General features: G+C 33.3%; 3 protein-coding genes across 3 annotated transcripts in view; 2 read left to right on the forward strand and 1 right to left on the reverse strand.

Annotated features, from left to right (window-relative positions):
• Positions 1-11,870: 11,870 nt before the first annotated feature.
• Positions 11,871-15,499, forward strand: LOC131853301 (uncharacterized). The gene is made up of 3 exons (XM_059204161.1): positions 11,871-11,982; positions 12,159-13,167; positions 14,976-15,499. Exons 1-2 carry the CDS (start codon positions 11,871-11,873, stop codon positions 13,157-13,159), a joined length of 1,113 nt encoding a protein of 370 aa, XP_059060144.1. The 3' UTR covers positions 13,160-13,167; positions 14,976-15,499.
• Positions 14,032-15,042, forward strand: LOC131853367 (uncharacterized). The gene has a single exon (XM_059204234.1). It carries the CDS (start codon positions 14,032-14,034, stop codon positions 15,040-15,042), a length of 1,011 nt encoding a protein of 336 aa, XP_059060217.1.
• A 3,915-nt stretch (positions 15,500-19,414) lies between the features above and the next one.
• The window catches only part of LOC131853303 (LIM domain only protein 3-like), a 48,570-nt gene continuing 45,883 nt past the window's right edge, over positions 19,415-22,101 (reverse strand). The window contains exon 7 of the mRNA XM_059204162.1: positions 19,415-21,709. The gene's annotated coding sequence lies outside the window, so the exon portion shown is untranslated. The remainder of the gene's footprint in view (positions 21,710-22,101) is intronic.

Raw genomic sequence — 22,101 nt, forward strand, 5'->3', positions numbered from 1 at the left:
GTATGTATGTTGTTGCCATTCATTCATATTAATTAAATTTAGCTTATTGTATACAGTTAATTGCGCTATGAATCTTAAGTTGCTACTGTAATGACCTGTGTTGCATCTCCCATAAAACTCCAATTACAGCGAGTAATTAATAGGCTCATTAGAACGTTGCATATTGCAGAATCATGTTTATTAACAGATTCAACCAATATACCGAGTAGGTACCAATAAGTAGATAAATATTATGCTGAATTATAAATTCTAGTACTCGACATTACTAGTTTAAGAAGTCGAAGATGAATAATGTATGCGCTGATTGATATTCAATGTCTTTAATATATTTGAACAATATATTATAATTAGGTATCTTGACTATAATGTCATGGTAGTATTTTGACCAATTAGTTCCACTGATTCTACGAACATTAGGAAGTGGTGATGTCCCATCTATTCATACAAATATAAATAATCTTTATTAAAATAAACATGGTTTAAGCTCTTGTGAATTACAATTTTTTAACTTACTGATACGAAATGCAATTTCAGCTAAAAATAATGAATAAGAAACTTGCCTGTTGCTCTTTTAAACAAATGTTGTTTACTTATTATAAGTCGAAGAATTTATTACAAACAAAGTATTCTAAATATTATGATTTCAATGCTAAATAATAAGTTTATAATAATATAATAGTAATAATAATATTAAAGTATTTATTATCAGGCTTAATTGCCCACTTTGTTAGTATTACAGATTTCTTATAATTAATGTTAGTACGTACAGACTACAGACACAAAATACACACACAAAAATAAAATACATTCACATATAAATATAAAAAATCAGTATAAAAATCACCGCTGTACCATTCCATTGGAAATAGTACAGCAGTGATTAACATACGCACAGTCCAGCCTGCCCGCAATCATGCTCAGGATGCTGTTGGTACTGGCACGTACTCTCCGCACCAGGGATGCGCATCTTTTCCGCATTGTAGCATAAAAACAATTCACACGGTACTCCGCGAACATCCCTGATGCACTGCAGAATCGCGACAGCCCCATCAACACCCTGAATGCGAAATACTGAACGCGAAGCCCGCTGTAGGACTTTCGGGCGTATGCACCACAGATTGCAGGTGTAAAAGGATGTACAAAATGATCTAAACAGAGTGATTTTGACATCCCTAGAGCACCGCGCAAATCTGTGCGCTATCATATTCGCCCTCACCGCCAGCGCTCTCCTTTCTCGTTCAATATTATCGTCATCTCTAAGGTCAGAGTTCAATAGATGTCCCAAGTATTTGAATTTATACACCCTTTCCAGCGCTATGCCATTGAGTTTGACTTCGGGAAAACATCTGTATTATTGCCTCTGGACTCAAAGACCACGACTTTACTTTTTATTGCATTATAAACCAGACCGTGCCGACGCGCATATGACTCACAGATAGCCATGAGTCTTCTAAGTCCACATACTGACGCACTCAGAAGCACCATGTCGTCCGCATAACTTATATTATTTACATTTACAACGTCTATATGACAGCCGACATGAGTGCTACCCAATGCAACGATAATAACATATTTCCCTTACGATGAGTCATCCAAGCCCAGCAGTTGGACAGTGTTGGTTTATTGTAAAAATTCAACTTTTGTTTAATTATTCATGGATGTGTGTTTTTTTATTACTGTTTATAAACAACTGGCGCCAGTTAGAGTTATACATATATATATATATTTTTATTAATTTTGAATTGTGAGTGTGAATAAAGTGTTAAGTTATAACCATATCAATATATATTATCAACGCATAAAATTTCTAAGCTTGAAAGTTGGTCTTTACAAGCTTAGAAATTTTATGCGGTAAATAATTAAATAAAACACTGCTAAAAATACATTTAAGTAAGTATAATAACATGTACTATAGACTGCTAATATGCCGCTTACCTATCGTAATAATTGATCGTATTAAAGCAACATATATATATATATATGCTATTTCACCCAAATTTCTATATACTAGTAGGTTTCATGATGATTCGTTAAGCTGTACAAGCATAAAAAATCTTGTATTTATATTGTAAGATAGATTATACCAAAATGAATAAAAATAATTTTTAGTTTCTTTGCAAAGCGAAATTTGTACGTATAAAATCTTTTCACTCATATTGTGACCCAGTAAACAGCGTACTGAAATGCAAACGCATGCGCACTTCACGCGGCGCATGACTTGTCAGCTCTAATAACTTTTTCTCAAAACACTAATGAATAACTTGCTTCTTATTACTGAGCACGTTTCACCACTCCAAGCACCCACGAAGGGTGGCGGTGGGCGCGGGGGGTGTATGTTCTGCCGTTGGCGCCGATCTTACAACTTACCATTAAGTAATTTTCATCAAGATTCATGTTTTACTTAATGAACTTTCTGTATGTAGTAGAATGCATTTATAACATATTCTGGCTCAGTTATATGACTGTAATTAAATTAAAGATATATTGTAGTTCTATTGTTTCATTTAATTGTAAACAAAGATATAGGTACTAATTATTTTTATACATATGGTAAAATCAGATATCAGATAATAATGGCCAACAATCATGGTAAGAAAAAGAATGTAAATTGAATTTGTAAATTCTGTAATTGTGATTGTACATTTGACATAATTTCAATTATTTTCATTGAATTGAAATGTATTTCCAATTCTAATAAGGATTGTTAGCAACTTTGTAGTATAATCATGACGCTGTTACGTTGTATATACAAGTATAAATATTTAATAAAAGTCCATACAAATCAGTATTTTTTACTTACATTTTTACCTTACTATGAATATCTAGAAATTTATTGACTTCATACTCATTTTTTATCTATTATTAAATGAGAATTTGTAAAGATGTTGGATGCATTAATAGGTATATGGCATAATTCATTAGTGAGAATTTCTAATTAACGGCAATATTACCATGTCGTGCACAGCCAATGATATTTTTTAATCATTTCTAACAAATTTAGTATTTAACTTCTTGCAGACGTGTTTCACATTCTACTAGATTGTTTATACGGGAAACGTTATTCACATGACATTTAATTAGAGAAGTTTGCAGTCACATTATATATTTAACTCGATACGTATAAGGTATTAAAGTAATTGACGCCAGTTTTAATGGAGCATTTATACAGCACCGGTGATTACTGGAGCCATAAGAACTGCAATTCCCCGAGTCGACGTAGCGCGAAGCCAATTTAATTTACAAAGTTGTCGGTCAGGTCCTGATTAAGCTCTGCCGATCGGCGCTACTCGTAATAATGACCTCTGCAGACATCTGTCACAGACATCTATTGACTCGGGATTGACACAGTGGTGTAGATTATACCGAATAATTCTGATACATATAAATGACAAATTATTTAATTCATTTTGCGATTGACATCCTCCAGTTGATTGAGATGAGAATTGTTTTTATTTAATGCAGGTATTTGGATTGCCAAGCGTCAAAATCTTAAAGCATATATACAGCAGGTAGTGGTCTTTGTAGTGTTGTTGATGTTCCATTGATAGTGTTCTTCTAGTTTTCTTATTGACTTCAATAGGAAAACTGTAAGAACTCTATGCACATTTTTATACAATTAGAACAGCAAAGAAGCAAACAGGTCAACTGATGTAACTGTCTTCTGCATACATAAAGAGTACCAGGGATATCACGTGACACTCATGAAACCAGTCATACATTGCCTTTCCAGATGACTGAGATGTAATATCTCTTTTGTAACTTCACGCATTTACTTTATCGCAACCTACGACGAAAACACAGTTTACAAATGAAGCTGCTTGGTGGGTGAAATTGGTGAGACAGACTAAGGTAAAAAAGTAGTAAATTTTAAAAATAAAATTAACGTAAGTGCAATTATTAATTATAACTTTCAAAGCGACACATCAGCAAAACAGTGTTTCCTGTCTAAATTATTGTGGGTAAGAGTAATTGGTAGCTGGAAGTATATAACTTAATAGTATAAGAATTTGTTGATGAATAGTGGTAGGTACCCTAGGCCCATAATAAATAATAGGAGCTCATCTATAAACGTGTTTTCTTAGGCATTTAACTATATAGTAACATAGCGAAAGTAAGTGCGAAACTAGTGACTTAATAACCCAAGTTTGTCGCAAGGGGTGTCGTGTTTAAATTCCGTCGGAGTCGACACAAGGCCCGCTGTAATTACACCGAATACCGACATTAGTGCACTTAATAAAATTGTGTGTGGAGCATGTACGTGGCAATTCCACTGTTCCGAAGTTTTTTAATTAAATGCCAGCGAATTTTACCATAACTATCATAGGTAATGGTGCTATATTTTTTTATTAAGTAAGTAATATTGATTCTACCTGAAATTATTATTATAGTAATATAATGAAATTTGTTTCTTTAGTTTTGACGGGATTAGTGGATGAGTTGTTTTATTAGATAAGATTAAGCTGCAGATACCTATAGTTATAAAGAACAAAAATGGTCTTATTTACCATAGCCTTTATACCTACATGAACAACATTAGGGACACTACATCTACATGGGACAACTGTGGTAGCTGCTGCGTCTTGATAAATGTATGTTTTTATTATGCATTAAAAGGTCAATAATAATTTCAATCGATAACAATTTAGCTAATTCTCTCGCACTAACATTGTATCATACAATTAAGAAAATTAATAATATATTCTGCCATATCTAATTATTGATCCAATGGTGCTTTTATATGATTGTTACTGTAAATTTACGTACGATTTCGTCTAGAGTCTACGCCTTGCTCATTATTAACCCGTCTGTATCCAATACACTATTTTATTGCTATACTCTAATATAAGGCATAATTTTTTTTTCTCACTATTCCAAATTCCTAAGTGCTGGAAAACGTTGATAATAAACAAATGAATCCAAGAGATATCATGACAGTTGGTGGCCTCTTGCAAGAAAATTTGTTGTTTTTTTTAGATACATAATTGAATTTTGTAAATAATTTCATAATTTTTTAAATAATAGAGGTATTAAATTTGTAAACAGATTTTATTTATTGAACCTATGAAATACCTAAATATAGATATGGAATCTCGAATTTTATTGAAAGAATATGTCACTTTGTTATCTGTTTACAACAAAAGTAGCACTATAAAGAAAATACCGTTACGTATATGGACATAAAAATCCAATCGTGTATTTATATTCTACAGTATGTTTAATTTGGTATTTCGAGTTGTAACTGTTGCACTTTAAAAATAAAGGTCATAATTTAATTAACTTAAATGAAATGTTCGGGTTTATTGGATAAAATGTAAATTATTTCTTCAGACTCGAATAATTTGTATCAAGTCAGACTAACCAAATAAGCCAAAATAACTGGGTCATAACCTAGAATGTCCCAGACGTAGACCAATTTAGAAAAATTCCCTTGTTTAATTAGACCAATTGAAACTCGAATAGAGACTAGACTGAGAGTTTACTTAACTCTGCTGTATGTTATTTTGCTAGGAAGGTCAAGGATATAAATAATATCTATCATTTTAAAAATATATCTACTTAACTAATTTAAGTAACTAATGCGATTACCGATTATATGTTAGTATTAAATTCGAAGATTAATATTCTTCAAGATTTTTCCATTGACATACAGATTAATTCGATATTTGATATTAATCATTATTTAATATTGATTACGATAAATACTTAGCTACTTTTCAATAAATAATGCATTACGCATTATTTATTTATTGAACAAAAATAAAGTTTAAGTAAGTTAATAATTCTAGAATTTCTTATGGTTTATTATTTTAGTAACTTCCTTACAGTTATTATAAGTAAAGTGGATATATTACTATTTTATACATCTTAACATTTCAGCTCACCTTCATCAAGTTTATGACCTTAACATTAACGCGAAATCCTCGTTGTAGAGAGCTCATGAAATCCTGCTAATGGATCAGGCGAGGCGATGCTTTAAAAATGTCCATCTAATCTCGGAGTCGATTTAGCTAAAACATTCACGATCCGTCCCCGCGTGGAAACGGGAAATGGGACGTCTCGCCCACTTATGACGAGCCCACACAGCGCCACCGCGCTAACATAACCCAACCTGTAGTTTATTACTTCATGCCATTTAAACTGCAAAGTTAATGAAACATAAAACTCTGATTATTTATAACGCTATATAATTTGAAATTCTTCGATGTTGAATTGAATTTGGAATATGCTTTCGACCATAAATAAACTTTAAATTTTATCACGCTTAAATGACTAATAAATATTTTAAGTGTAGGTTTTGAAAATATTGTGTTATTTGCCAAGAACTTGGTTTAACTTAAGATTAATTCGTTGTGTAACGTTCGGTGGTGGAAGCGGTCCGGGTGAGGGAGGTAGATGGTATTTATTCAGCATTAGAAAGCAGGCACTCTCTGTTGATGCGGTACTGACATATCCGTTAATGCTTTTTCCATTTCCCCGCTACTATATTCCTCCCCCACCCTCTCCTCGACTGACGGCTTGACCGAAAAACTCCATGTGATCGTTTCTTCGTGTCACTTTTTATTTGTACGCACCTAGTGGGCACAAATATCTAATAAAACTATTTCCGATTTACTTTTCAGACAAGGAAAATAAACTGTCTCTATACCTATATACTTCTGAAGCTTTGAAAAGTATTAAAAACAGATATTTGGTTTAATATTTTATTCAAAACTATGCTATAGCTGATAATAAAACTATTTGTAACATTGATATAAAATCTTAGATTTTAATATCACTTATCATAAACCTATTGTTATTAATTTATAGATGCATCAACAATACGTAGGTACTACCTAATTTAAAAAGATTTATTATACTTCCTTCAATTAAGAAAGCTTATTCAAATGCATTTTTTATATTCATTTTGAAAGTAGCACCCCAAATAGATTAGTTTCATTCTTTTGGTTACTTCACCCAACGCTAAATTCAATAACACCTGCTTTTGAGTACTTGCGTAGGCAATCAAAACTGTAATTCGCAAAAAAGCTACAGGAGAGAGGGTGTAGTGGGTTGGTCCTCCCCCGTTGCATAGCCCTCGAGTGGTTGCCCGCTGCCCTTTTGATTGCGCATTATTCGCGTGTTTATACAGTTAGATCGCTTTCTAGATTGTTGCTATTGTGATAGCGTTTTTTGTTGGCGCGATTCTGAAGGGGGTTTTAATTAAAAATGCTTGTTTAGAGAGTCGGAATAGCGCCTTCGCTATTCAGGTCGAGAAATAAATTATGCCGTAGGTACATCTGTATTATGAAATAGTTTAAAAACATAATCTAGGTAAATATTGATACTTTAAAAAGAATTTTCTATGGTAATTATTGTATCAAAGTTAATCCAAAAATTGTGCTCGCCTATCTTGTTTGGCCCACCCACAATGTCGTCCATTCATCTCCCTAGCGCATTTATACATTACTCACGGCTCAAGTATCCGATTATATAACACGCAAAATTTCAATTACAACTTGTAATTAGTTTTTCGAGAGTTTTTCTTTCAGGAAGGGAGGTGTGGGGGTGCTCGTGCGAACGGGACGACATAACTACATCCCACTCACACGCGGCTGCATTGCTCTTTGAGTAATGTCCATGCCACTTATTTGATTATTTTTATGCAATCTGCGCAGAAAAATGAAGGATTTATTTCCTCCATACTCAGCCGCCCGTTGTTAATTAATATTACGAAGTCTGAGCTACATTGTACGTAGTTCATTACCAAATGTTGAACTATAGGTACTTCGTTCTGAATTTTGTGTTCATTCAATATTATACTTAGTTTAAACTAAATTAATATATACATATATATATAGTAAATATATTAATTAATGCAATTATGATTGACTATTATTAAACTGTCTGAAGTGTGCACATAGCACATTTCCGAAAGTTTAATAACTTGAACAAATATCTATCTACTCTTGGTATTTGTATATAATTATTTTTGTTTTACATTCCAAAAATAATAATAATGTTTATACACATGTAATGTATTATCTGTAATATTATGATGTAATATCAGATTTCACTGAACATATATCAAAGTGAAAAAAAGCTGTATATTAACATCTTGGATGTTTACGTATCCTTTACATAATGTATGGACAATATTGTTCATATGCCGACCCCTCTCTGGGATTGGCAGCCTTACCACTGCCCGCTAATGCACGGAAGCCGGGCTATGCGAATTAATGGCAAGAATAATGGCGATCCCATTATGGATTGCCGCCAACATACTTTAGCCATGAAAAGAACCGAAAGTTACATTTGCGATACTCTGAATACCGAGCGCTCTCGGACGCCCCGGCCCGGCGACACCCCCAGGGTGGCACACGAAAAGCTGTACAGTCGTGTTAATGGACGTCGGTATTGTTTAGGTAATTGTTAAAATTAAATGTTTTTAATATAACCAATTCCAGTAAATACGTCCTCGAAAAATTATAACTCATTTCGGTAACCATAGCAACAGAAAGCATTACAATCATGGACATACATCTACTTCCTTTATTTTTACAGAGTCAATAATTCCTTTTTCATATTAAATTAACATATTTATTTAATTCCTTGTAGATCATTTGGTCTTCTCCATATATTGCGTTGTTCCCTTTGTCCATGGTCTTTCATGTAAAAGTTTTAAAATGAAAGTCTTTTGGAACTGCTTTTAAGAAAATTAAAGTATTAACGATCGCTGTCTAAGAGCAATGTAGAGTCACAGACATTAGAGTAGTGGGGTGTTCCCTCTTGTCTTTTAGACGACATGAATCTGTGACGCCGAAGTGACACAGCGAACTAATGTCTAATAAATGATGGTAGTAGAGACAATCACGGATTTATATCCCTGATAATCCCATTTTTAACTGTATGTGATTACCGTAATCATTTGACACTTTTCATAATCATTAGCAGTCACATAAAATCTCTAAAAATACTAAATATACTTTTACAAGTTTTCTACTTTTTTAATTAATTTCTCCGTACAAATTGAAATTGAGTTGTACAGTAAATATCACAATTTATGTTAATATAATAGATGGACCTTCCATTTGGTAAAGTTTTATTCACATTATAATACTATTTATAATATATACATACTTGTAGTCTCCATAAACTATGACTGCCTCCCGATTTATTCCACATCAATCTGTTATATAGTATACAATGTTTATATAAGTACACTTTTTTACACCATTCGAATGAATATATAGGCTCTAATATACCTTAAGCGTGGTTAATATGGTACAATAGCTCTAAAAACTGATTTACAGAAGAACATCGAATCTGGCATCAGTGCGGTGTCTAGGCACTTTCGTATCGCCCCACCCTCCATCCTGGGCTGCGACTCCACGAGACACCGTCAGCGCGCAACTAATTGGCAATTTGTTCGATCTTTAGATCTGACATAATGATGTGAGTTCGTTTATTTAAATGATTCGCTATAAACTTCTTACGTCTTTAAGCCTGCGTCCATGTTTCGTTTTGTAAATAAAATTAGGGTTAAAACAGTCATTCACCTCTTTTCGAAAGTACTTAACGATGTTTTTTAACTTGAACATTTTGTTAAATGTATATTATGTGTATGTAATACCGCCATTTATTTCATTATCAGCATGCTTGTCATACCGTTGATTATATTTATTAAAAGTTGATTAAATTAATTACTGTACGTACTTACTTAAACTCAGAAGTTGACATTCCTTATTCATGACTTAGGTAATTATATATGGCATGTCGTGCAGTTTACAATTTGTATAATTTTTATTATTCATTTCTTACTTTATATGGTAATATTATTTTTTATCATTAAAGGCAAAATAGACAGAGACGTGGTCGCTAACTATGGGCCCCATCAACAAGCTCATAATCACTCAGAGGGTAATGGAGAGGGCTATGCTCGGAGTTACTCTGCGTGATCGAATCAGAAATGAGGAGATCCGCAGAAGAACCAGAGTGACCGACATAGCCCGAAGAATTGCGACTCTGAAGTGGCAATGGGCAGGGCACATAGCTCGTAGGACAGATGGCCGTTGGGGCAGTAAAGTCCTCGAGTGGCGACCACGGACCGGAAGACGCAGCGTGGGAAGGCCTCCAGCAAGGTGGACCGACGATCTGGTCAAGATCGCTGGAAGGCATTGGATGCGAGCAGCGCAGGACCGATCGTCGTGGAGATCTTTGGGGAGGCCTATGTCCAGCAGTGGACCTCTTCCGGGCTGCGTGATGATGATAATGATGAAAGGCAAAATATCAGATATATAAAAAAAAGAAATGTTATTGATTTAATACATTTTTCGAAGTTTACGAAAGAATTATAAAGAACATGCCAAGTAAGACATCATCACTTAACTATTGGAAAACAATCTTATCCAGTTTTTATTTGTTGACTCATAGAAATATAGAATAATTAAAAGCACATAATTTAATAATTAATGTCGACGCTTAATGTGTTTTTCTATTCGCGGACATATTTGTAAGAGGTTGTTAATTATAATGGTTCTCATTGCATGAACTGTACAGTAATCCATTGGTTGGCTTAATGACCAGCGTCGGCAGCGGAACGTTTTCGTTAATTAAACGCAAACAAAGACGGCTGCCTTTACTTCGTTATGATCAAACACATTAGCGGGGATTTGCTAGCACTTACAGCTACTTCCGCGGACCCAGATCTTCGTTTTATTCGCTCCTTTCTCGACCAGCGAATAATTTCTTACACATTTTCCTTCCTTTAAGAGTTATCAAAATTGACGGTATAAAGTATATACACGGTATAATGTATAGATATTTACTCGTAATAACAAATAGAAATTCATTAGTTTTATTAATAATAAATAGAGATATATTTCAATTAAATAGGTAGATTATAAATTTTTATAATGTCATAATTTGTCCAAAGTTATCGAGCTATCATTATTATTTATCAAAGTTGTCATTTTGTGTACGGTTAGTACGTAGACGAGTGATATTTAAACGCCGGTGACAATTTTACCTTTGTTGACATAAGCAGGTAAAATTACCTTTATGACTTACTATGTTTAATTACAAACAACTTTGTTTAGGTGACTTCTTAATATTCATCTATTTGTAAAGAATACCTATCCATTGCTCTCCCAAAGTTTTCGTAGCCTCGTGGCCGAGTGCATCACACCGTGAAAGTCGATTACGATGGTCATTAGTCCCCAGTACTCAGACTAATTAATACAACGTTTTGAATAAAGCTTCGGGATAAGATTCCTCACGACGGCGATGAGAAAAATCAGAAATTTAATTAAAAAAGTTTAAGTGAGTTTTCACGGGCGAGCGTGCGCCTCGCTCTCAATAAGTCAGGCACATTTTATTCGTTTTGGAACCAAATTCTTTAAGGGGGCTTACTAACTGTAATTAACCACTTTTAATACCACCTCTTGGTTTCTAAAAACAGATTTCAAAACATACTTTAACTTTTTACTTTTATAAACTTTTTCAATTTATACCTGCATTTTGCTTACGTATTAGACTACTATTCTAATAATTTTATAACTACGATAAAAATATTTTTATTGTAGTTATTACATTTAGTTCAAATGTATTATGTTTCGCAGCTTCATTCTTTGCGATTTCCGTTTAACATAATGTAGTAGCGCCATCTACTCTAGACCTTAGCACGATAATTTAAATACCTTCTTTTTTTTTTTTTTTTTTTTTATTGCAATCCAATCACTCCCCTCCTTGTAAGTGGGGCGAGGCTACGTTTTAAATGTAATCGTTCGAGTTAGTCATTCGCGTTTTCGTGCTCAAAGCCTTCGCACGCATACCGCAACCCTAGTGTTTCTTAATTCAAAGTTCGTTATTTTTTAAAATACAATATTTTAAATATGGGAAACAAGAGAAAACGAGAAAAAGAAGAGGCAAGAATTATGAAAAAGATGAGGAAATTGGAACAGAAATTACATCGACGAAGACGTATACTTTCATCAGATGATAATGGTATGTAAATTTTAGTCAATTTCCTATCGCTATTGGCGATCCACTATTGCCGTTGGCAGTTAATATGAACTGTCGTTGACGGTACTTGAAGGTGTTGATTTATAATTATAATGTTATTATTTGTTGTGCAGATTCTGACAACGCCGACGATACAGTGAATACTGATATAAGACGAGTTTCGTCAGAACAATTAACTACAGTTCCAAGTATACCGAATTCAATCGAAATGTCGCCATCTCAACAAGAGATAGCATTAGACATGCCCGATCTGATGTCTCCTTTACCACAGTCGCCAAATGTGGACCCAGTTGTCACTGGTTTAAATCCTTCGCCTGTCCCAGACAAAGAAGAAATAAATGTTTACGTAAATACACCAGAAGAGATGCAACTAGAAGATGATATTTTGCAAATATTAGGTGAGGCACCTCAGCCAGACATAAAGTTTGGTAAAAATATTCACTCAAATATCGCTTCCCGTTGGGAAGATATATTAATAAAGGGTTTACCAAAAGAAGCTAAAGATATTATTCTTAAAAGATACTTTATTCCAGCTAACTGTAGTAATTTAATGGCTCCAATATTAAATCCAGAAGCTAAGGTTGCAATGCCGGATATATTAGTCAAGAGAGATGCTACGCTAGTACAAAAACAAAGTCAGATTGGGATTGTATTGTCTGCATTGGCTGAGCTCACCGAGATGATTCTGCAGAATGAAAACTCCAAGCAAAAATTGCTACAACCTCTTAGTGATGCGTGTCGTTTATTGTGCGATAGTCATAACGTGGAAACAAAAACTAGACGAAACATTATTATGAGTTCTATTAATTGTAGTCTACGCGATACGTTCGATACTACTAAACGAGATAAATTCTTGTTTGGTGAAGATTTAGCAGAGAAGCTCAAAGCAGCAAAATCTGTACAGAAAACAGGAGAATCATTATCCCAAATTAATCCTGTAGCATCAACTAGCAGGGTGTCAATTTACAAAAATATGTCAAAAACCCGGAATTTAAACTACAGGGGCCAAATACAAAGGAAACCACCATTCAGAAACAACGAAACATCAAGAGGTCGTGCCTCGACACGTCAGCCTCGCAGCAATGTATCGTTACGCCCGCCAGCACCACCGCCGCCGCGACGAGCATTCTCACCGACCAGGAAGAATCATCGGAGATAGATTCACAGGTAAGTCAATACGCTGGTCGATTACAATATTTTTACAATCAATGGATTCGGATAACTAATGATCGTGTTTTATTATCATGGATAAAAGGTTATAAAATACCATTAGTCGCACAACCAGTTCAAACTGTAATACCATGTACCACCCCTAAATCTTCACAAGAGCACAACGAATTTATTAAAGCAATTCAGGAACTAATCGATATCAATGCGATATCAAAATGCTTCCATGAAGATGGAGAATTCATATCCAATATATTTCTTGTGACTAAACCAAATGGCAAAAAACGCTTTATTCTAAACCTAAAACAATTTAATAAATTTATAAGCACCGATCATTTTAAAATGGAAGATTACAGAACGACAATAAAATTAATAACTAAAAATTGTCATATGGGTTCTATTGATCTAAAGGACGCCTATTTTTTTGTTAACATCGATAAAATACATAGAAAACTATTACGATTTAATTATAATGGTACACTTTACGAGTTTAATTGTTTACCATTTGGTTTATGCACAGCTCCGTATGTTTTCACAAAGTTATTAAAACCGGTTATGGAATTTATGCGATCCAAAAATTGTATATCTGTAATATACTTAGATGACATTCTCTGTATTGGAATAGATTATATCGATTGCAAGTATAATATAGAAAACACATGCTTATTACTCAAAAAGTTAGGGTTCATTATAAATCGTGATAAGAGCTGTTTGAATCCTAGTACGAACTGTAGATTTCTCGGTTTCTGTTTTGATTCTGATAAGATGATTATGCAATTACCTACAGATAAAAAAGAAAAAGTAAAAAATTATATCCATAATTTTTTACATAAAAACAAATGTAAATTAAGAGATTTTGCTAGAATGGTTGGTCTTTTAGTATCTGCTTGTCCGGCATTACAGTATTCATGGTTACATACAAAATTATTTGAACAATTCAAATATCAAGCTTTATTAAAAAATTACAATTATAATCAAATTGTAACTTTACCACATTTTATTAAAGGAGATTTCCTATGGTGGCTGAAAAATGTGGATAATGGATATTCCCCTATAAAAAGAAATCAGTACCGTAAAGAAATTTATACCGACGCCTCATCCACAGGGTGGGGTGCATACTGTGATGGTGAAGAGTCATATGGTTATTGGAAAGAAGATGAAATAGATTTGCATATCAATGAACTAGAACTTAAAGCTGCGTTCTTTGGATTAAAAGTCTTTGCCAGTAATTATCATGAATGTGAATTGTTACTAAGAATAGATAACGTAACAGCAATTTCTTGTATAAATCGAATGGGGAGTGTCCAATATCCACACCTAAATGAGGTTTCTCGAGATATTTGGAAATGGTGTGAAAGACGTCGTATTATAGTGTTTGCATCATACATAAACACGAAAGAAAATCTTAACGCTGATAGACTGTCTAGGAAGAAATTTTGCGATACTGAGTGGGAATTAAGTGATTACGCGTATAATGAAATTAAACAACAGTTAGGTGTGGCAAATATTGATTTATTTGCCAGTCGCTGCAATTCTAAATGTGATACATATGTTACATGGAAAAATGAACCGGGAGCATGGGCCATTGATGCTTTCACAATTTCATGGGAAGAATTAAATTTTTACGCCTTTCCACCATTTTCAATGATATTGAAAATGATTCAAAAAATAATACTAGACAGGGCGGAGGGTATAGTTGTCGTACCATACTGGCCAACCCAACCATGGTTCCCCTTGTTCAAAAGAATATGTCAGTCAGACCTTATATATTTTTCACCACGTATTAACTTGCTTAAATCTCCTTACAGATCCGTGCACAGCTTACACCGCTCTCTAACGTTGGTTGCCGCGAAATTATCCGGCAGACTCTATTAAAGAAGTCACTAACACCGAGATCAGTAGATATAATGCTTGCATCATTATCAAATAATACATATAGGCAATATGACGGCGGTATAAGAGCTTGGCTCAATTATTGCAGTTGTCATAATTATGATTATACTTCTATATCTATACCTCCAATAATAGAGTTTTTAACGGATGCATTCGATAAAGGTGCCAAATATGGAACGATTAATACATACAAATCCGCCTTGTCTCTGTTATTAAGCAATAATCTGGATGATGATAGACTTAAGCGCTTCATGAAGGGAGTTTTTAAACTAAGGCCATCGAACCCAAAATATAACATAACTTGGGACCCTGGAATTGTCTTACAATTTCTAGCACAGAAATGGCCTAACGATGACCTTGATTTGAAAACTCTTTCCAAGAAGACAGTAACGTTACTCGCCCTTGTGACTGCACATCGTGTACAAACTCTGTCATTAATCCACATAAATAATATTTATACAATGTCTAATGAAATTCTGATAAAGATTACAGACGCAATTAAGACAACAAAATTAAATACATCTCTACCCATATTACGACTTCCGTTTTATAATACCCGTCCAGAAATTTGTCCCGCTCGTTGTTTACAATCATACCTAAATAAAACTAAACTGCTACGCAGTAATAATGACAACAGGCTTTTTGTGAGTTTCAAAAAACCTCATTCTAATATCGGCCCCCAGACTATTAGCCATTGGATAAAAGATATATTAGAAGAAAGCGGCATTAACACATCAATATTTAGTTCACATAGTACACGACATGCAGCCACATCGAAGGCTAACAAACTGGGTGTTAGTATAGAAGTAATTAAAAGGACCGCAGGATGGTCTAATTCATCTTCAGCGTTTGCTCGCTTCTACAATAAAGAAATTACAAATAATAATATATTTGCAGAATCATTACTAGATGATACAACATTATAACTATTGTATACAAAATTACCTACAATGGAGAACTGATTTTGATTTGTATATTAATAAAAATATTCTAAAAATTGTCTGCCGTTTATTTTAAAATCACGACTTTAAACATCCTACATTATGTTAAACGGAAATCGCAAAGAATGAAGCTGCGAAACATAATTGAAGATCAAACGAACTTACCAAGTGAAGTTCGATCGTAATTATGTGAGCAGCTTCATTCGAAGCGATTTATTATCACCCACCCAATTAATATTGGCATCAATCCCATCCCAATAATACTTGTGATTATAAAATAACAAATAACAGATTCATAACTTTAAACAAAATGACTAACTCGAACGATTACATTTAAAACGTAGCCTCGCCCCACTTACAAGGAGGGGAGTGATTGGATTGCAATAAAAAAAAAAAAAAAAGAAGGTATTTAAATTATCGTGCTAAGGTCTAGAGTAGATGGCGCTACTACATTATGTTAAACGGAAATCGCTTCGAATGAAGCTGCTCACATAATTACGATCGAACTTCACTTGGTAAGTTCGTTTGATCTTCAATTTTTACTGCTTGCCTGTAAACCAAACTAACACATATTCGACTTCTGAAAGAAGCTTTCTTATACTGATATTATGTATTATACAATCAAATTAAAAAAGTACTATAAAAAAGAGAATGAAACGAGCGGCGGTACAATATTAGTCAGTCATTTAGTACATAGTGTGTCGGCGTTGGCGGCGACGTATTCGTCGAATGGGTCTCGAAAACCCGCACACATTTTTGTGAGCTCATTAAAATTACATTACTACACTTATTTAAACAGCAAACAACTAAACGAGTCGTCGTTAATGCGTCTCAACAGGGAAAATTTTATGGACATTCCCGTCTTGTTAGTTGGAATAAGACAGTTATTACCTTAGTCTATGTAAACTAAATACATACCATTATTCTACTATATCGTCAACGTAGTTAGGTAGCTAAATATCGATTATTTATAGTTTCTATGCTTTCAACTCTACTTTTTCTTAATTTATTTTACCAGATATGACGTAATTTATTATTTATTTATCGGCAGCAATGTTATCTTCAAACAATTAATTTTGATAAAACTTCACAGAAAAGTAAATATCGCGACTATATCGAAATTACAATCAATTAAGTTAATATATGCAATCTATCTATTAGTTTATCATGACCTACCTAACGTTTTCCGTTTAGTTATGATAATTGGTAGATAAATATAATGACTGAATTTATGAAACGATGCTTATCATTTACTTATCGTGTACCGTATTAATTTGCTCTAACTTAATAGTGTTTTCGTGTTCTGCATATAATAATTACTGTATCAGTTACTGATAGATATATATTATAGGTATTATATGTTGTCCTACACTGCAAAAAGTTTCAATATTACCAAACTTTTAATAATAAATACCAAAATATACCGAGAAGTGACCCATAAAGCATTTTGTGAATATAAATTTTACTGGGGATGGTGGGCTACGATATAGTTGAGGTAAGTCGTCAGACTGCATTGATGGAGTACGTAGTTAAAGTGTTAAGAGGAGAAAAATGCAACCAAACGGTATTAGCATCAATATCCATACGAGCGCCCAACAATTATGTACAAGCACGTCGAAGGCACTTATTTGAGAGGCACTTCTTGGAGAAGAACAGAGCTGGCCAAACAGGCTCCCATTACTCTTGCACTGAGTCTACTCAACGGTGTTGTTAGTCGAATTCCTGAGCTGGACATATTTACATGTGCCTTGTTGAATTTTAGCAGAATGGCAATGAATTTCCTAAATAATACGTAAAATTGTAGGTTGTTCTTGTATTAATATATACAAAAATAAGAAATATTATAAGTTACACATATATAGTGAGCATATTGGGAAGCTGTAAGGCTCGATTAGTTTTTGATATCAATAAATAAATAAATATCCAAAAAATTGTTGCTTATAACCAGTTTGGTTAGTTTTGATAATCAAGAATAAATTAAGTAATTTCATTGATTAATTTTTCAGTGTATAATACTATGTTCTAAATAATAAAACCTACATACCTACATAGTACAGATAATACCTACTTCAGTGTCACATATATCTACGAGATATCATAATAATGCACATATATACCATAGATAGGCTACTCAATAATTATGTTTGTATCTAAGAGTAGGTAGTAGTAGTAGTAGGTACGTAGGTATATATAAGAAACATTTGTCTATAAAAAATATACATTTCGACAGTTTTGTGTTTACTCTTTGTTTAACAACGTAATGTATTTTTAAACGATTTTAAAAAGACGCTCGTCGTTTTGTTCGGCTGCTTCTTGTCAATTAGCATCTTTCAGAGTCTCTGCATTTACCTTCAAAAATTCCAAATATAATACCATTTTAAAAGTGAGAATTGCGTTAAGTGCTTTTCGCAGATGGTACTGTGGGTTAGTATATTTGATCGACAATCAACAGTCAAAACAAGAATAGGTACCCATCTTTTTGTTGCATATCGTATGTTTTTGTCATTAGCGTTTGATGCCATGTGTTATATTGAAAGTGGCAAAAACACAGATGATGTTGACAACAAATCTTTTTTATTTCAGAGATATATTACAGTGAACACAGCGGATTTAATTATTGAGGAAGTAAATATGAAGAACTTTATTTGTTCTTATTTATACTAATAATTTAAAAGGAAAGATTGTTGTTAGTATGTTTGTAATGGAGAAATAAAATCTACTGAGCCGATTTTAAAAATTCTTGTTTTGTGAGGTTACCTAGTACAATATTAAAAGTGTTATGAGTACCTATCCGGGCGAAGGCTGCGCGAGGTATAAACCTATATTGAAGTTTAGGTTGAAATACATCCCAACAGCTTGAGGATGAACACTCAATTGTTAGTATAAAAAATTAAGAAAATATCAACAGACCGACGATCAAAACCTTGCATGGACATTTATAAAGGACCATGAAGTTTGGTGTCAGACCATTTTCATAACATGAGATCACACCATTTAGTCAGCAATGAGAGACTCTATAATATTCAATGTTTATTTATTTATTGTATATTCTTCATATTAATAATTAATAAGTATTTAGTGCCGGAAACACAAAGTAGTATGAATCGTAACTATGTATCTACGTATCAATTCAATAAACTTTATTCCGGTTCAAGTAGTTTATACAACGATTAATTATAAAAATGTTACACCCGTTAATCTTCCTAAATAAATAAATAAATGTAATTTTTACGGTTTACAGGTTTTATACTATTTTTGTATCAAAATATAAAAAATAATATCCAATGGCTATTGAATTATAAATATTTTTATTGATACATTATATTAGAAATATGTATATCAATAAAAGTTTTAATGCTTAAATATAATTTTGTTAAAGGTTTGAATACTTATACAAATAAAACAAGTTTGTGTAATCATTAAATAAATATATTTATTTACATAGTAACGGCAAAATGAAATAATCTGTCGATGTTTATGAAAGTTCGAATTATTTTATTGTGTTTTCTTATCAAATGTATGTATTAGACGTTGATATTTTATTCTAACCAATATTCTAATTAACGACAGTTCAAATTTTTTACATAAATACATCTTTTTATCGTAAAAATCTTTAATTTATACATATTTATTTTATAGATCTTAGAAAACATTAGCATTTTAAATAGACTGTTTCTTTATCCAATCAACATAGTGTTTAGCGAATTTTTAACTGATAATGATAACTTTACAAATACAGGCGCGAACAACATTCACTGAAGCTGCGGCAGAAATAATAACACAAAATTACAAAATATCTTAAACAGATTAACCTTTACATGGAGGTACTTATCTAACCGTTGTACCACTTCTGAGTACGAAAGATATCACTATTAATCTGTGCTCAGATTATTAAGGTCAACTCCGACGACCCGTACTGGTAACGTCGTTTGATTGGCACATTACCAATGCGCCCGCGCCACTCAAACGGCGTCGTCGACACGAGCCGTCAGGGCTAAGCCGGAAATGTGTAGGGGCTCTTATTCTATTATAATCGGAGCTCACTCGTTTAGTCTATAATTAAAATTCTTTTAACGGAAACTTATCTTTGGTAAAAAAATAACATCATTATAGGTATATAACCGATCAAAAAAAATAAAAGAAAGAAATTATGCTCAATAAACTTCATACCTTGTATGATAACAATGTTTAAGTTTCTAAATGTACACAATTCCATAACAATGAGATCGTTTTAATTAATTACATTTTAGGGTCTGGACCTGAATCGATATAAATTTGTAAGTAGGCAGTCACAAAAAGTATACTTCTGTTTTATATTTTTTAAATATAATACCATTCATTAAGAGGGCGATTCTCTTAAGACTGACAGCGTATACAAACTATTCACATATTCGAAATAAAATAAAATAATTACATATGATAAAAAAAAACTTGGTCTATAATAGTTTGGGTAGGTTATTCATAGTTAAAGTTTGATACAGAACCAATATTTCCATATTATTGTGGGACGAGATTTTGATATTATATATTACTATATTCGTACGTTAGCTCGTTAGTTATAGTATATAATATTCTCTTACATGTGGTTGTAGCTGTTTATTTTCTGTAACTTTATTCGTTTTTGCAACTTACCTATGCCCATTGTGCATGTCTATACTTAATATATATAAACTCTAGGTAGAGATTATGTAATATAATGGTGAATGTGTGTTTGTATTATTAACATGCGTATACTGATTTTCACTATTCAATTTTCGATATATTATATTAAAATGTTGTAATACATTCAAAATCATTTAATAATATTTAAAATATTACCAATTTAAACGTTGACAGTCTTATGGAAAGGGTCCTCTTAATAATAAAACGTCGTAACCATGTACAAGATACAATTACCTTGTACAGTTACGTACACCGAAATGTAAACACTTAGTACTTTACCACTGAAATTAATAATATTTCTAAATATGTTACAACTATTGTGAAAAGGCTCTGAAGTGTTTACATGTTAGTGTAGGCGACTGTACTTGTGCATATATTTAATAAAAAATAACACAACTACTGTTTGAAACGCATGTCGGTATCTTCGATATTTCAATCATTGATGAATACGAGGTTGGCTAAATTGGCTAAGCGCAAGACATGGTACCATACAGTACAAGCGAGAACGCGCGTCCTACCCACGCGACGCCGCTATCTTAACATGTAAACAAGTGCTCAAATCGTATACATAATGGAAATATCGTGTTCTGACAACGTTATCGCGACTCATCCCGGACGCTTTGTAAAGTGGCCACATATCCCTGGCTCGCTTTTAAGCCTAATGTACTCTCTTATGGCGCTTGTAAAATACGCGCTCGCCGAGACGGCTCCTGGCGATGAAACAAATTCTGCACTTAGCCTGCTCTGCACTACGTAACGTAACAATTCAGATAGCAATATTATTAATTACATCAGAGATTCCTTAAAATAATATTTTCATAATCAATGACACGCCAGTGAATTAAAACAATAGGTAAATGAAACAACATAACTATTTCTATAGATATTAAACGTTTAGTGGTGGCTAAATTATAAAGATGCGGATATGGTGCGCCACTCTACCGTTCGCGTGTGTAGAGACGTCCGCCGCTTGCCAGAGATGTGCCCCGCTTCGGAACTGTCTGCATGCGGCTGAAGCGTCTCGCCAACACTCAGTGGGGTTTCACCTGCCACAAGAGAACTATATTATAAAAAGGAAAGATTTGGCTGAGTGTTTTTAATTGGTGTACTCAAAACATTACATATTTTTCTCATTGTATCATTAATAGAAATGTGTATAACCAGCCAGTAAAGTATACTTATTGTATTTAGTTCAAAAAACATAATAACCTCTATTGGACTTATTGATTACTGTTTTATATAATTTTAATGGCAGGAAAGCTGGCGGTAAATCGTAGGCACTGCGTATAAAAATGCTTACGAACAGAGGAGCGCGGCAGCACTCATGAGTTTCCATGTAGGAGAACTAAGATGTCATGTCTTCATATTTTGTAACTTCACTGCCTTAACACACCATACAACCAAACCATTATATAAATAAGCTCCTTGGCGGCTAAAA

This window comes from Achroia grisella, unplaced genomic scaffold (assembly GCF_030625045.1).
Source record: "Achroia grisella isolate CSIRO2021 unplaced genomic scaffold, CSIRO_AGI_Agris_v1 utg900, whole genome shotgun sequence".
NCBI classification, from domain to species: Eukaryota; Metazoa; Arthropoda; class Insecta; order Lepidoptera; family Pyralidae; genus Achroia; species Achroia grisella.

Excerpts from the sequence above, each read along its gene's own strand:
- LOC131853301 (XM_059204161.1), top strand. The coding sequence starts at position 11,871 with ATGGGAAACAAGAGAAAACGAGAAAAAGAAGAGGCAAGAATTATGAAA. Across the intron at positions 11,983-12,158 it reads ACTTTCATCAGATGATAATG|TTTCGTCAGAACAATTAACT; the intron begins GTATGTAAATTT and ends ATATAAGACGAG.
- LOC131853367 (XM_059204234.1), top strand. The coding sequence starts at position 14,032 with ATGGTTGGTCTTTTAGTATCTGCTTGTCCGGCATTACAGTATTCATGG.